The 14,288-nt window shown below is 42.6% G+C and overlaps 3 protein-coding genes across 4 annotated transcripts; all 3 read right to left on the reverse strand.

Annotated features, from left to right (window-relative positions):
* Positions 1 to 316: 316 nt before the first annotated feature.
* On the reverse strand, positions 317 to 1,801 carry tcap (titin-cap (telethonin)). Its single transcript, XM_028411621.1, has 2 exons — positions 1,544 to 1,801; positions 317 to 1,420 (listed from the first exon to the last, which is right to left on the reverse strand). The coding sequence occupies exons 1-2, from the start codon at positions 1,693 to 1,695 to the stop codon at positions 1,030 to 1,032; spliced, it is 543 nt and encodes a 180-aa protein (XP_028267422.1). The 5' UTR covers positions 1,696 to 1,801; the 3' UTR covers positions 317 to 1,029.
* Positions 1,802 to 3,734: 1,933 nt separating this feature from the next.
* Positions 3,735 to 6,303, reverse strand: LOC114439581 (melanoregulin). The gene is made up of 5 exons (XM_028411620.1): positions 5,765 to 6,303; positions 5,518 to 5,680; positions 5,356 to 5,446; positions 5,119 to 5,282; positions 3,735 to 4,523 (listed from the first exon to the last, which is right to left on the reverse strand). Exons 1-5 carry the CDS (start codon positions 5,857 to 5,859, stop codon positions 4,323 to 4,325), a joined length of 714 nt encoding a protein of 237 aa, XP_028267421.1. The 5' UTR covers positions 5,860 to 6,303; the 3' UTR covers positions 3,735 to 4,322.
* Positions 6,304 to 6,848: 545 nt separating this feature from the next.
* stard3 (StAR related lipid transfer domain containing 3) lies at positions 6,849 to 14,190 on the reverse strand. Of its 2 annotated transcripts, XM_028411619.1 has the most exons (16): positions 14,064 to 14,085; positions 13,898 to 13,936; positions 12,693 to 12,931; positions 12,530 to 12,607; positions 12,235 to 12,312; positions 12,076 to 12,129; positions 11,633 to 11,750; positions 11,457 to 11,558; positions 11,295 to 11,350; positions 11,089 to 11,181; positions 9,934 to 9,996; positions 9,120 to 9,215; positions 8,965 to 9,044; positions 8,781 to 8,885; positions 8,577 to 8,670; positions 6,849 to 8,307 (listed from the first exon to the last, which is right to left on the reverse strand). In XM_028411619.1, the coding sequence occupies exons 3-16, from the start codon at positions 12,903 to 12,905 to the stop codon at positions 8,179 to 8,181; spliced, it is 1,359 nt and encodes a 452-aa protein (XP_028267420.1). In that variant the 5' UTR covers positions 12,906 to 12,931; positions 13,898 to 13,936; positions 14,064 to 14,085; the 3' UTR covers positions 6,849 to 8,178. The 2 variants fall into 2 exon arrangements, with proteins under 2 accessions (XP_028267420.1, XP_028267419.1); XM_028411618.1 differs by lacking the exon at positions 13,898 to 13,936 and having other exon boundaries at positions 14,064 to 14,190.
* Between the last annotated feature and the right edge of the window lie 98 nt (positions 14,191 to 14,288).

Raw genomic sequence — 14,288 nt, forward strand, 5'->3', positions numbered from 1 at the left:
TAGATTGAGATGAGGCGATGCATCTCAGACTAAGTGGGGAACAGTACGTTCTGTGTTGAGAACAAACACAGGAGGGGCAACATGAAAGATAAATGAAGGAGCGCTGTGCATCACAGAGTGTATATTCAAATCATAAGTGATGGATACCCAGCTGTTTGTGGTAGAATTTTGATATCACTGTGCCGCACATTATTTTCATATTGATCCTTATGTCTGGAAAACTGTATAAATGCTATACAGTGATGAACCTTAGGTTTTTATGTACCACAAAGTCTCTGCTTTTCGAAATAAAATCACACACAGCACACACAAAAGATTGTTTTTTTTTACTTTTATTAGGAAAATAATAAATATCTAAGAAAAATATATCAGCATCAGTGCACACATTTCAAATCCTCTATCACATATAAATATGAGCTGCCATCCAGCTAACAAGGCAGATCAGTTAATGCACGATAAAGATAAAGAATAGGTTATTGCTTTTCATTTCATAAGGTGTCACACACACACACGCACACAAAGGGATACACACATTATGTGCAGCTGCAGTGTGTGCCAGTGCATTCTGTTCTCCACACACAGATTACACCTTGGCAGGAGCTCTTGGAGGTCGACCAACTCCGACCCCTCGGCCCTCTCTTTCCTCCGCTCCTTCCTTCCATCCTTTCTCACACTTTCCTACCTGCTACCATATGGCAGGTGACATCTATTAATCAATAACACTTTCATTTACCATATTAGGAGACACATGGTCCAGCAGTGCATGTGATAGTTGGAGGCAGCAGATAAGGTTATCCTTCTCTATCACAATGCAAATACCGTCACATAACCATTTCTAATATCTCCAATCACTAAATGTCAACAATAACAAAACATGACATTGTGACATTTAGAGTGCTACAGTTCTACAGCATGGGTGTAAGATAAATGTCACTAGAGATAGATCTATATACATCATGTTGTAATCTTTCCTGATTGACTCTTCTTTCCCATCCTCTTCCCTCCTCCCTAACACCCTCTCTTTTTCTCTCACCCTCTCTGGGCCTCCTGTGACATGGAGCGGCCCAGGGTTTGGGGTGCTTTGGCAAACTCCATGAGTGTCGGTTTGACCGGGGGGAGGTCTCTGGTGATCTCGTCCACGGTTCTCTTGCTGGGACAGACTCCGTCCGGAGTGGGGAAGGGCTGCAGGTCTTGTTCTGTGTGTGGGGCTCCGCGTCCCAGCCTGATGCCGAGCTCTGCGGGGGTGAAGATGGGCAGGGGGAGGGTGTTTCTCTTCGGCAGCAGCTGGTGCTCCCTCACTCCTCTCTCCACGGTGCCCACCCTGAACACACCAGAGGGACAGGTCTGTATCAGAGAGCGGGCCTGCCACTGCCGGGACAGAGTCTCCCTACGAGAGTCGTCATTCATGTTCATGGTCTGTCTGTGGGCATCAGAGAAACACTCAAGTCAGAAATGTCAACAGTGTGATTTGCTCTCTTCATTAGTGGTCTAATTTGAGAATATTGTCTCAACAAGGTCTGAATCTGTGTTTTCTTGCTCTCACCTGTCCTGAGGTTGAGTCTTGAGACTGACACTGTGCCAGTCAGCGCTGTAGCTCTCCCTCTGAACCTTGTTCTCCTCCCGGACGCTGCAGGTCAGCTCAGCTCCCACCACCACACCATTACGCTTCTCCAGCACGGTACACACAGGCATCATCTCTGCTGCAGTTTCAGATTTATCGTCTTCAGAAAGTTCTGGGTGTTTGTCCAAGGAAACAGTGATGCTTCACCTCCAGGCTCTGTCTGCCTCTCTCTTTGCGCTGTCTGTCCCCAGCTTTTATAGATGTTCTGCTGCTATTTCTGAGTCATGTTGTCACTCTACAATCAGCGTGCGCTGACATCCGACACCAAGCCCTCCAAGCCTCATTCCCGGACAGCTGGAAGCCACTCTGAGGAGTGGGTTAGGGGTAATTGGGCTGAAAATCCCCCTGATTCTCAAATTGTATGCCCAGTCACCTCTGTGATCACTCAGCCAAACACGTTCCACTTCAGTTGTGACACACACTATATGGAGGAAGATTATATGTACATGTAGACAGACACACACACAACAGGTTTGGTCTTAGGGGAGGAATCTTAATAAGATTTTCCTCTTGATATACATGAAACAACAAATGGGATGCTGCTAATGTGGAAAGATGGAGCTGTTTTTAGCATGTAGGTTAAAAATGAATGGATCACTCACCAGCAGATACAAGCTGAGAGCTTTATACAGAGGCCTCATACAAGTTTTATCCATAATACAGTTTAGAAGGAGTTCATACAACAGCTGGCTCAAGACAACATCAAGACCTCTCATCAGATGCCATTACAGCGTGTCGCCTCACAGTAGCAGCGAGAGCACCGTCCCCAGTGATTCATTACTTTGGTGACAGAGAACCACGCAAGTCATAATCAACTCCAGTTACAGACTGAAAAACACACACACACACACCTCGGACAGTTATCTGCTGGTGTGATGTTACTACTGCTCCCTGCCTCTGACTCATTCATCCACATCAGGTACTGATATCATCAGATATCAGATATCATACATGCAGCAATGACAGTAATGCTGATCAATCAAATGTTTTTCACATGACATCAAAGCGACTTCACTGAACTCGCTTTGTGTGAAATACCCACATATACAGTATGTCCCATGTATTTAAGGAAACAGTTCAATGCTGTGTTCCATTGAGCTGTCAGCTACAACAATATGTCACTTTTCTTTCAGCAGGCTGGCACTGCATATGTGGCATAGTGCAGAGTGTGTCACAGAGAGAAGCAAGAGGACCGCAGGCGTCCCCAGGGTCATTCGTTCACTCATGTTATGACACCATGACAACACGAATGCCATTTCAGACAACTAGCAAGTCACTCTGCAACCTCCTTCCATGTCTAGATCCTGTATTTTCAGAATCTTTACCAGGTTTTAGAAAGATGTTATTATTTAGATCGGGAGGACGCCAACGACTTCACCTCGGATGAGTCATGCTGTGCTAATGAAGCCAGGGTTGTGAAGAGGTTTGTAAAGGTGAGCAGTGATGAGGTGAGCTCTGTCACAGTCACCCCCCCCCCCCCCCCCACCCACAATCCACTACTCTCCACTGTCCAGGACAGGAAGAACTTTGCATTGCATAACAGCACAGCCACAGCTGCTGCAAAGTGACATTTAAATGAGCTGTCACCAAGAAAGAGATGGGCAGTGGGAGGGAAGGGCAATGGCAGGATAAATCCCAGACCTGTCAGGAAGAAGCAAACATAGCAAAATATTGAGATTTTTTTTTGTGGCCTCCCACACAGGTCAGCCTGACGGCAGATCTAATGCACAGTTAACTTTCTATTGATTCCTAGCTTGACTTCTGCACAGCAGTCAAGTGATACCAGCTATTTGTGCGCCGTCGGGCTGCACAGACATGTGCCCTCACCAGTGTCTCACTTACATAACAACAACAACAACAAGAAGCAGCTGACCACCAAAACACCATCATCACTATCCATCTTGCATTGGTCCCGAGGGGGGTATATTGTCAGACGCCAGACAGGCCGCACCAGATCAGTGCACTGTCTGCAGATCAGAGTGTAAGCCAGTCCAGCCGCATGAAGGCTACTGAAGAAGACCCTCATTTGACACAGTTTCAAGCTGATAAAAGCCACACGTGTAGTTTTATTCTTTGTACTACTTTACATCAACATTCAACATGTATGAGGCTGTAGGCTGGAATTTCATTTTATTGTTAACTTGACACCAGAACACATACACAAAACAGCCACTTAGGTATCTCACATCTTTTTCCCCAAACGCCCTCGTATCTCACATACACACACAACCAGTGTTTGACTTACTTGCATGTCCTATTTTCCATATGCCAAAATGCACACTTAATGTGTTATAAGTTTAACACCTGACATCAGATTAGCGGGCTGTTTATTCACTGTTGTTCTCCATCATGTGATCGACTGAAACGAGTGCTGATAATCACAGGACAAAATTTGAAGAGGCTCCACTCAGAAGAACATCGCTACCCTGAAGGTTTACAACAGATGCACAATGAACAGGCTAGAAATGTGATAAACACACACACACACAGTTAACATGTCTGTAATGTTCACCTGGATACAGAAAAAGCTGAGCAGCTGAGGGTGGGAAGGGGAAAGTGTTCAGCCTAAAACTTTTAAGAGACAGCAGCAAGAGGCAACAGATACAGTAGTTGAAAGGAAGAGCTCCGGTCTCCACACTTGATGGCTACCGCCCCCTGCCTTGCATCTACTGTTACTGCAGCCAGCACAATTTAAGACTTGTCAATCAAAGTTTTCATCTTCTTTTTCACTCCCGCTGTCATCTTTCTGGCCTCTTCCATTCATGGACTCTACCCTGGCCAGCAGCAGCGGCAGGTTTATGGCAAGGCCCGGGATTTCCTCATCAGAATCTTCCTTTGGAGGATAGAAGCGCTTTGCTTTCGCCAGAAAATCTTCACCTATGTCCAAGTACAAGAGACGGTCCTGTAGGCATGAGAAAAAGAAGAAGAACTGGTTTAACAAGAGAAACTGAATGTGAATAAAGCAGCATCTCATGTGCCAGCCTCGGCACTTTCTTGACAGAGATCGTACACATTTTCAAATCCTTTTAAAGGGTCTATACGTAAATGTTTGACAAAAACCTACAGATTAAATTAATCTTAATCTCTGTCATTCCCTAGATGTGAACAGTCTGTAATTTTTTTTTCTTGCCTATAATAAGGAGAATACCCTGTGCTCACCTTAGCTCACTTGTATTCAAGCATATATGATACTATTGTTTCAAAAACAAGTGTCAATAATAAGAACTTTTATTTAAAAAAATGTCTTCCTTCCTGTGAAACTGATCTCACAGCCACTTATTTTAAAGCTCCTGATGGTTTGACTTTAATCAAAGATAAACTATGACCCCAAAGACCTCTTTTATGTTCTGTTTTTGACTCTTTTAGGTCTCCATCATGGGAGTGCTCCAGGCGTCCTTGCGACCTTTAACCCCAGGTCACAGGATCTCATACAAAAGTTCATGGTTGATGCTAATATCTCTGACTAGTCCCGCCCCTCTTCCTCCCCCATCTCTCACCAGGATGAACAGATATCTTTCTGGAGGTGGCTCTTTGCTGTTGAAGACAGAGGTCTCAGAGTGCAGTGTATGAAGCATGGCACGTGCTGCCGGTGCGTTACGCATGCGGTCATGTGAGGCACCAGCTGATACTGTCAGCAGAGAGTCCGCCTCCGCCATGAAACCTGGGAAAAAAAGGTGATTCTTAGTATGAACAGCTGATAAACATGTGTCACATCTCATCACCACAGGCCTCACCTAAGTTTTCCAAGATTGTCTTCCATTTGTCTCTGACTTCTCGGCGTGTGTCTCTCATGGCTTCAATATCCACGCTCAGACGGCGGTAGCCCTGGACAAGAAAGGGACATCAATAACCTGCTCTTAATATTTAATAAAGCCTTCCACCCCTCCCTCACATACCGAAGATCCCATTCGGGTCTTGTTCCTGGCCTGCAGCAGGGTATAAAGCACCCGGTCATCTTGTCTCTCGGAGTGGCTGGGGTCTCCAGGCTCACTCCATAGGTTGGTCTCCTCATCTCGCCGCTTCTGGACTTCACGGTTAAAATACTCTAACGGATCCTGACTGTTAGTCAGCCAACACACAAACACAGTTATTACACATTCATACTATTGTACATAATGAATCACCTGTTAAAAGGTGCCTTACGGTACTAAAGGCTGCTTTTCATCTTCATCCTCTTCATCAGTTGCGCAGCAGCAGCAGCAACACTGCATGCAGAACTTCCAAAAAGCTGAACCCATCTATTTAGAAACACTGGTAAGCTGCTGCAGATAATCCAGAGAGGTTCAGTCCTAGGATCCAATGGTGAATCTGCTCTGATGTGTGGGATCTCAGCTGCTCCTGTGGATGCTCTGAAGAATTTCTTTATATAAGAGTTCTTTCTCACAGCCTAAACTGTAAGAAAAAGGCAGCGTCATCCACAAAACAAATGATTCTGAACTGGTTTCTAAATAGGGAGAGCGTCTAATAAAAATGTCCCAAAAAAAAGTTACAAAATCAAGCTGAGCGATCCCCAAAGTCTACCTAATTTTTATCTTTCCATTTTTCCATCCAGTGGAGGTGTTCGTCCTCCAGATCCCTGACCAGAGCCTGTCTGGAGAGAGAAACTCAGGCGGATGACAGCCCAAGGACTGGTGCTTCTCCTCAGCCTTACATGAAGGACAATGAGAGCAGTGAGATGCTGGCACTCTCATTGATTAAAAAAAACTCACACACACACAAACACACACATATTCACACACTCGTAGCCTCAGAAGACAGTCACAGCACAATCATGTGAGCTGCTCCATCCCTTGTCCTAAGCATTGTGTTTTACCCCGAGGACAGGGTAACACATCTCTACATACTCTGAATTGATTCAAAGGTTCTTTATTTTGGTTGTTTGCCTTTGTTGAGATTATTCAACCATGAATCAGTGTTTATCAGGTCAGAAAGACTTTAGAATCTCAAAATACAATTTTATAACAGAAAAAAAACAGAACACTGGGAAAGCATTGTAAACACTGCTGCTACGTATGGGTTGGCGTCACGTGATTTAAAGAGTTAAGAGGGCTGTGAGGCTCTTACATGTGACAAAACATTCTAGTCACAAGGTATTATTGTTAGTGACGTAGCCGCCCCCATAATTCAATGCATGGGGGGAAACTGCTGCAACTTGCTAATTATGAGTGTAACCGGTGGAGGATGGGTTTTAAAATGTAATGCTTAAAATAAAGAAAAGGCTATATTGTCACCATTCATATATTTTATTAGACATAAGACACGGGTTAAGACACTATAAAAAATTGTTGGTCAGTTATTTTTGCTTTAAATTTTCATGTCTTCAATTTAAAAACTAATCAAGAAAACAAAGTATTCTAATCAGTTCTCTGTTGAAGGTATACGCATATATTTAGCATTTCAAAGCAAAAGAAAAGACCAACATGTAATGTTAATGTCATAAAGGCACCAAATTATTGATATCAGTAAATATTTCATGTGACATTCCCTCTGTACAGTAACTAGCTAAAATAAATCATGATAAATTATCCAGTTAATCTTAAGAACTGCTGACTGCATCTGCAAACATACCTGGGTTCATACAGTACAGCCCCTCAGGGCCATGTGACAATCACAGTAAGAGCAGCTGTTGCTGAAAAACACATGGAAGACCATTTTTATGACAGATGCAGTTATGAGAAAGAATATTCTGAGTCTAAAACTAAAGCTAGAGGGGACATTTGTTTATTTGGTTAAATAGAATGTAATGTAAGAAATGAGAGCAAAACCTCATTCAGTGCCACATCAGGGCCAGAGTACTGAACCAAACTAATCGTTTTAGTACATTAATAACTTCTGATGACATAAAATGAGTTCAGCTATTTTACCACAAGGCCACTTGAGGTTTTTGGCACAAAGAAGTATACAGAAACATAATGTATGATCCTTATTTGTCTTGACTGCCTAACAGCCTCCTAAAAACTGTATTAAAAGCCTCCAGTGCCACCAGATTAAATGTTCTGTTATGGGAAACCAGCAGGCCGTTACTGTATGGATCAGTGGTGTCTCCCTCTAGTGGTCATTCGGTCAGACAGGGCATGCCACCAGAAGTAGTGAAAAAACACACAAAGAAAAAAAACAACAAATCAATATCTAACAATATGTGCAGCAAGATAAGGCTCAGAGAGAGTTGCTTCAGTCATGCCACTGCAACAGTTCTTTTGATACAAACCAGACAGTGAGAATCACCTCCATCTTCATCCACATTGTCTCATCTTGTAAAATCTAATCCCACTCAGGTTACTGTTCTCATTGCTTGGCAAGAGAAACAGCATTTTCAGGTCCGCGCAAAAATCTGCATGATATCACCCTTGAAGAAATCATCACTGATGAGGCAGAACATAGTCTTTGATAACAAAAAAAGTCTTGTGTGACTGCAGTTGTCTCTTTTACACATGGAACTTTGTCTTTCAGTTAGAGTAGCACATCCCTTTGGAAACATCACAGGGGTGCTGCTAAGTCCTTTTAAGGGTTGAAGAAACAAAAAGACAGTGATGACACTGTTGGACATCTCTCCAGTTTTAGGTGTGGTGGGTAAGGAGGGAGTGGAGAGAAGGTCGCAGGGCTGTGATACGATGGCGTAAATGTGACATAAATTCAAACATGGTGGCGGCTAGACTCTGGTGGATGAGGTAGCGGGGCAGACGGCCCTAATGAGAAAAAAATCTGAGCGTTAATCGTTTTCTTTTGTCAAGATGTTTTTTCTTACTAAACTTACTAAACTTTTGTTTACATTTATGTCTATGTAGTTTAGTTAAATTTGAAGTTATATTAATTATATGAATTATATGGTCACAATAACTGAGTTATGGCCTCTCTTTGTGCTTCTATCTATAGTTTTTGCTTTTCAAAAATCCCATAATTCTAATTTACTGGTCCTTAAAGGAAAGATCAACCATCTTTCCTTGCAATTTCTCACCTTCAGGTCAGTGTTGAGAACCCAGATGAAGGTGCAGACGGACGGGTTAGTGCTGGATTTCAGGACCACAAAACCTCCTGGTCCATTTTCTCCCCTGTAACCAGTAATAAGGATAAAAGAGAAGATGGAACGTTATACTAACACAACTGCCCTTTATCAAATCGATATAACGTTCTAATTTACTGGACTGAAGTGTGGTCTGACCTGACGTAGCGGCCGCTTGGAGGTTTGGCGTCATGGTTGGTTGCCATGCCAGCAGACAGGTAACAGTCTCGTTTGCGCTCCACTCGTCGAACATTAACAAAGTCCCTGAAGGAAGAAAATCAATGTATTTACTTTCAATCCAATGAAAGAAAATGATAAAAAGCTGCAAACTGTGCTGATGTACCTTGCAGACACAACTCCTCCTGCTGCACCAGCAGAGACATCATATGATACCAGAGTGTTGTCATCAATCCTCTGCAGGATCTGAGAAGAAGGCAGACAGCCATATTAAAATATACAACTTAACTATGAAACATATTTACCAGACAGGCCCATCACCTGGCAGGCAGAAACGGTTTTGTTCCACTGAACCATCTTCTCTGGTTGGAGTATTACTTCCTGATACACAAGCTCAGCAGGACACTGCATAAATGCCTGAAGAGACAAAAAAAGGTTGTAAACAAATCTCCACACACCACCAGGTATGATGAGCAAGCAGTGGAAGAGAAGTGGGAGATTTAGAATTGCATGCCCCACTGCCCCTTGCAGTACTTTCCTCATCATATGTCAATAATACCCTGAAAAAAACAACTTGTAATGGGTGATTATTATTATTGTTCTGCTGGAAATCCCCAACATGTCATGTTTACTTCCACATCTTAACAAAGAGGCTTTTGTCCCATGGCATCTCTGGACGGTTTGTACTTATTTCATGCAGATGGTCACAATAATAACAGCTTGTGTATTCTAACATATCAATAACTTGTCAACACATATCTCCAGGATAAGTGCCTAAATGTGCAGCTATCTTTTCCCTGTATGTCGGCCTTGTATATTTAGAGCAATAAATCCACAAGTAAATCAGCGACAAACAAAAAGCCTCAAGCACTCGTCAATAATGGGGCAGTCTGTGAACAGCAAGTCCTCTGAATCCACTTATAGGTATTTACATACACTAAAAGAAGGTTTGTCTAATCAGACCAGAAAGTCTGTTTATGCTAAAAAGAGAGGAAAGATAGCCGACACGCACCGTTTACAGTGGCAGCAACAACAATGCACCGATATGTATTATCAGAGTTGAACATCAGCTGCTAAATAAAGGGGAGTGTGACATGTTTAGGTTTCACAATGAACACACACAGCAGTGCTGTACCTTCAGAATGAAAGTCTTTCCATGGAAGGGAATCTCCAGCGTGTAGACAGAGTCTCCCATGTCCTGTCATAAGACGAAGCAGTTACTGTTATTATTCTTCTGCTTTCAGTTCTGTGCAATAGAAAAATGTATGTATCAATAGATGAAAATATTTAAATAGAGATAGACAACGACGACCTACAAATAAACTGAAACTGCCGCTGCAGACAAAAATGTGGTGAGGCAAGAGTTAGGTTTCAGTTCCATGTGACATGCATGAAATGAGTATGCAGCCCTGAATAACCATGTTTCTGTTTATCCTCCCTTCTGCTTCCATAAAGGATGATCAGGATTTTATCCAACAATAATATATAAGTGAAAGAACTATGCAATGTTTCAAGCTGGACAGCCATGCTCTCCAGTGGACAAACAGTCTGTATATTGCAAAGCACTGAGTAAGCCCTGGCAAATGATCTGCCTGCACCCTTTATCACCATGGTATGAGGGAAAACAACCACAATCTGCTTGTGCAGCCCAGAATGAAGCAACATTGTCTGAGCCAAACAGCATCGGTGGAACTTGAGAGAAGCCACTAAAATGGCTAATTTGATGTAAAGAAACATGCCACAAAAACAGTAAAACATGTCAGCGCTGTGATGCCAATTTATCTGATAAAAAACGTGATTTGAATACTGGTGCCATAGGGGTGACGTTTTCCTCATAGGATACCTCTGAATATTATCTTTGCTTTAAGCTGTCTGTATTGCAATACATGCTGCAAAATGTTAAAGTGTTGACAACAGTACTGACTTAAAATATGTTCAATAAAACCTGTGCGAATAAAAACTGAGCCTTTTAAAGGGCTGATTAAATATTGTATTGTTAGACAAGTCGATGCTCCTCAGGTCAAACAGGACATAGGCAGATCCACAGATTAGGCATTCCCTTTATCTGACAGAAGTGACTATATGCTATGGCCTGCAGCTGACAAAGGCATGTTTTGGAGCACATGTGACTTCCACCTAGGTGTCTGTGCTGACCTTCTGGACTCCAGCAAATGTTAAAGATGACAGATACTTGTGGACACGCCGAGGTGAAAAGTATGAACCCCGAAAACCCAACAACAAGCAGACAAAAGATCTGGACACATCAAATGTATCAAAATGATATACTTACATTGTTTTTTTCAAATTTCCAGTTCTCCTCCTGGGATAGGATCTGCTCCACCACAGACATTGCCTCACGGCCCTGTCTGACATACTCCTTCTCCTGGAAGAAGAAGAGGGAGAGGTGAGAGGAGGACAGAATAAAAACAAGAAATCCTTATGTGAGAAGCAGCGAGCAGAGTTGATCATGCAGATGCATGCAACTGATGCAGTTACCTGAGCAGTGACAGCTCTGCGCCCGAGACCCTCCTCATCCAGATCCTCTTCAGAGCCTGTAGACACAAGTTTAGCATCAATTTGTGGCTTTATTTAGAAAAAAATATTATCTCACTATAAGGCACATTAATTAAACAAAAACCTATCAGTAGTGAAAGTCACCTGCGACAGATTCAGGTGGAGAGTAGAACTGTCCATCTGAAACGGCGCGGGGATAGATCATGGGGGCTCGTTCACAGGCTGCATTCACCGCTGCTAAGTAGGCTGAGGTCAAAGTAGAAAATTTAGTCAGGAAGGAGACAAATTTTTGTTATGTTTAAACTTGTCAGGTACTTTACCTCGTTCATCATCGGCTTCCTGTGTGAGGACCTTAAAGTCAAGGAACCAGGTCTCCAGCCAAGCCACCACAAATGAAGTAATGGGTAAAACATAGCCAAAGGCATTCTGGGAAAGGAGCTGTAGAGAAAAAGACTGACCTTCTGAATCATTCTACAGTAACAGTTTCCATAACAGAAGTGGCAGCATATTTACATGTGGGTTAATGTCGCTATTGTTTTAGGTTTATGAACTATTTTTTCCACAAACTGATAAGAACATGACTTTGACTGTCTGCACTGCCACAGAAAAATCATAAAAACTCTTTCATCAGCACAGACTGTAGATCACTGACACAAATGCAGAAGTGAAACAATGCAGCGGTTTACCGGACATACAAGCTGCTTGGACCACATAAAGACACACAACTGTGAGAGTGTGAAAATAGCAGGAAGGTGCGACTCACATTAGACACGATGACCTTCACAACGAGGAAGACGTTGGTCACTAGAGTGGTAACCTGAGAGAAAAAGAGTTTTGTATTATATTTCATGTTCAGCACAATGTTAACAATGTTTGATGTTTGACAATGTTAAGACTTTTCGTGTACTTTTTACTCACTCACCGCTATAACCCACCAATGCTTCAACCTAAAAGCAGCGTAACCCACTTGTAGACACAGGAAACGAAACACCGCAAGGAGCTGAGATAAGGAGGAAGAACAAGAGAAATGACCTCGGGGTATTTAGCTCTCTCACATTTGTTTGAGTTTTCTTTTGTGTGACCAATCTTGCCATAATGAGCCAGACTAAAATACATAAAACTAACTTGGCTAAAACTAATTCAAAGTATATGCTTCTGACTACCAAACCTTTCCAGTCTCATCAGGATTACATCAAAAGTTGGAGTGACACACTTACAGCAATATCAAAGAAGGAAGACCTGAAGTCATAATGGACAACCTCATTTTCTAAGCTGTTCCAGATTGTGCTGGAGATCTGGAGGACGACATAGCAGAGTGTACATCAAAGTCTGAGTATATTTTTACACACACAGACTAAAGACAAATACCTGGACACTCACATTCAGCTCAATGATCCAGAGCAGAGAGATGAAGAGAAGATCGAACGTCACAAAAAGGCAGAAGGTACGGCGTACATCAGAGATGGCCTTCCGCTCCGCAGGTGGTACGAACAGGTACGGGGAGGGGAGGGATAGCGATGTGGAGTAGGAAGCATTCAGGGAGGCGATAGCAGGGAGGCTGGCCCCGAGCTCCCCATAGTCTCCACCTGGCATTCCTGCGGTGAGACAGGAAACTCCTCCTGAGTTTCCACAGATAAAGTTACAGGTTATATTTTGTGTTACTGTGTGTAGAAGATTCTGGAAGCTGTAAAACACTTTAAAAGCTGAGAGCTGGTAGTGCTAGAGTAGAAACTAAAAAATAAATCAAATCAACTGCAGAAAGGTTACATCTGCATGTGGTGTGGAACTGCAAAGTTAGAAATAGACAAAAATAGGAAACAGTTGACTTCCACTACTTGTACTGCTCTTTTGCATGCAGTCCCATGACTTCCCACATTTCCATGTGATTAAGATAAGCAACTGACGAGGTGACAAGGTTTTAAAAAGGTAGCATTGTTAACTTGTTTACATTAAGAAACATTTTGGGGAAATGTTACAATCAGGCAAATGTGTGTTCCCAGAGGAAATACCCATGCTGTTAGGTGTTTGTAGACTGACTCATGGTGTAGGGATGATTTACAGTCTCAGTGACACATAAGTGCCTGAATACATTTCAGAAACAAATCTTTTATTGGAGGATGTTTGCTCTATGACATCACATTATGGTAGCATAATTGCTGGTATCAGGAAGGCCAGATTATTAAACCAGTTAGACCATTGAACTATTGTTGGCCCATTGAATCACCACAAGTCAATGCTGAGTGAGTTTCACTTATCTTGTTAACATAGGCGACAATAGACATGTGTGTCTAAGTGTGATACGTCATCCACTTAGATCTTTCAAATTTTAATTACATTTTCGTTTTAGACCCCATGACTCCCAGTCCCCTCACCTCTGCTGAAAAAACAAACATCTGTCTGACGGAGCTTTGTTTGTTTAGCAAGCTAACTGACAGCTATCAACTAGTGTAAAAAACGATGCAGACAAACTAACAAACTCCGCTTACAGTCGCATGACTCTTGTAAAGGAACAACACAGCAAAAAATGCTAAGCTATGTAAGAGAAAATGTTGCTAGCCTCGGCTAGCGTACACAGGCTAACTTACCTTCGTTTCTAAACGAAAGTTAAGTCTCACTTGCTGTGACTGTCACACCACGAAAACATATGAAATATTGACATCATATCTCAAGCACACGGAAATGTTAGAGGATAGTTAACCTCAGTTCTTTTTTAAATATTCCTTCAAAACAACTGTAAAGCATCAAACTCACTTGATTTACCGCAACATCATCGCCTAGCAAGTCTTCCGGGCTGACCTTTCAAAGAAGTATCACAGCAAGATGGTTCACTGCCTCGCTTCCGCCAGAAAACCACGTGACCGTCGTCTCAGCACGCTCGAGCCCATTGCTTGGGCCTCCATTTAACACTTTTATTTTGAAAGTCTGTACCGGATGTCTTGGGATGTTTTGATCGTAAGAGAATGGTGTTTATGAGTA

The sequence above is a fragment of the Parambassis ranga genome, chromosome 8 (assembly GCF_900634625.1).
Source record: "Parambassis ranga chromosome 8, fParRan2.1, whole genome shotgun sequence".
Lineage (NCBI taxonomy): Eukaryota > Metazoa > Chordata > Actinopteri > Ambassidae > Parambassis > Parambassis ranga.

What these genes read in the sequence shown, in the direction of transcription:
- tcap (XM_028411621.1), bottom strand. Translation starts at nt 1,695, where the DNA reads ATGATGCCTGTGTGTACCGTGCTGGAGAAGCGTAATGGTGTGGTGGTG. An exon ending in AAGACTCAACCTCAGGACAG is followed by an intron (nt 1,421 to 1,543) that starts GTGAGAGCAAGA and finishes TGATGCCCACAG; the next exon opens with ACAGACCATGAACATGAATG.
- LOC114439581 (XM_028411620.1), bottom strand. Translation starts at nt 5,859, where the DNA reads ATGGGTTCAGCTTTTTGGAAGTTCTGCATGCAGTGTTGCTGCTGCTGC. An exon ending in GAAAAGCAGCCTTTAGTACC is followed by an intron (nt 5,681 to 5,764) that starts GTAAGGCACCTT and finishes GCTGACTAACAG; the next exon opens with TCAGGATCCGTTAGAGTATT. An exon ending in GACAATCTTGGAAAACTTAG is followed by an intron (nt 5,283 to 5,355) that starts GTGAGGCCTGTG and finishes TTTTTTTCCCAG; the next exon opens with GTTTCATGGCGGAGGCGGAC.
- stard3 (XM_028411618.1), bottom strand. Translation starts at nt 12,905, where the DNA reads ATGCCAGGTGGAGACTATGGGGAGCTCGGGGCCAGCCTCCCTGCTATC. An exon ending in AGCATTGGTGGGTTATAGCG is followed by an intron (nt 12,130 to 12,234) that starts GTGAGTGAGTAA and finishes TTTTTCTCTCAG; the next exon opens with GTTACCACTCTAGTGACCAA. An exon ending in CCAAGCGGCCGCTACGTCAG is followed by an intron (nt 8,671 to 8,780) that starts GTCAGACCACAC and finishes TACTGGTTACAG; the next exon opens with GGGAGAAAATGGACCAGGAG.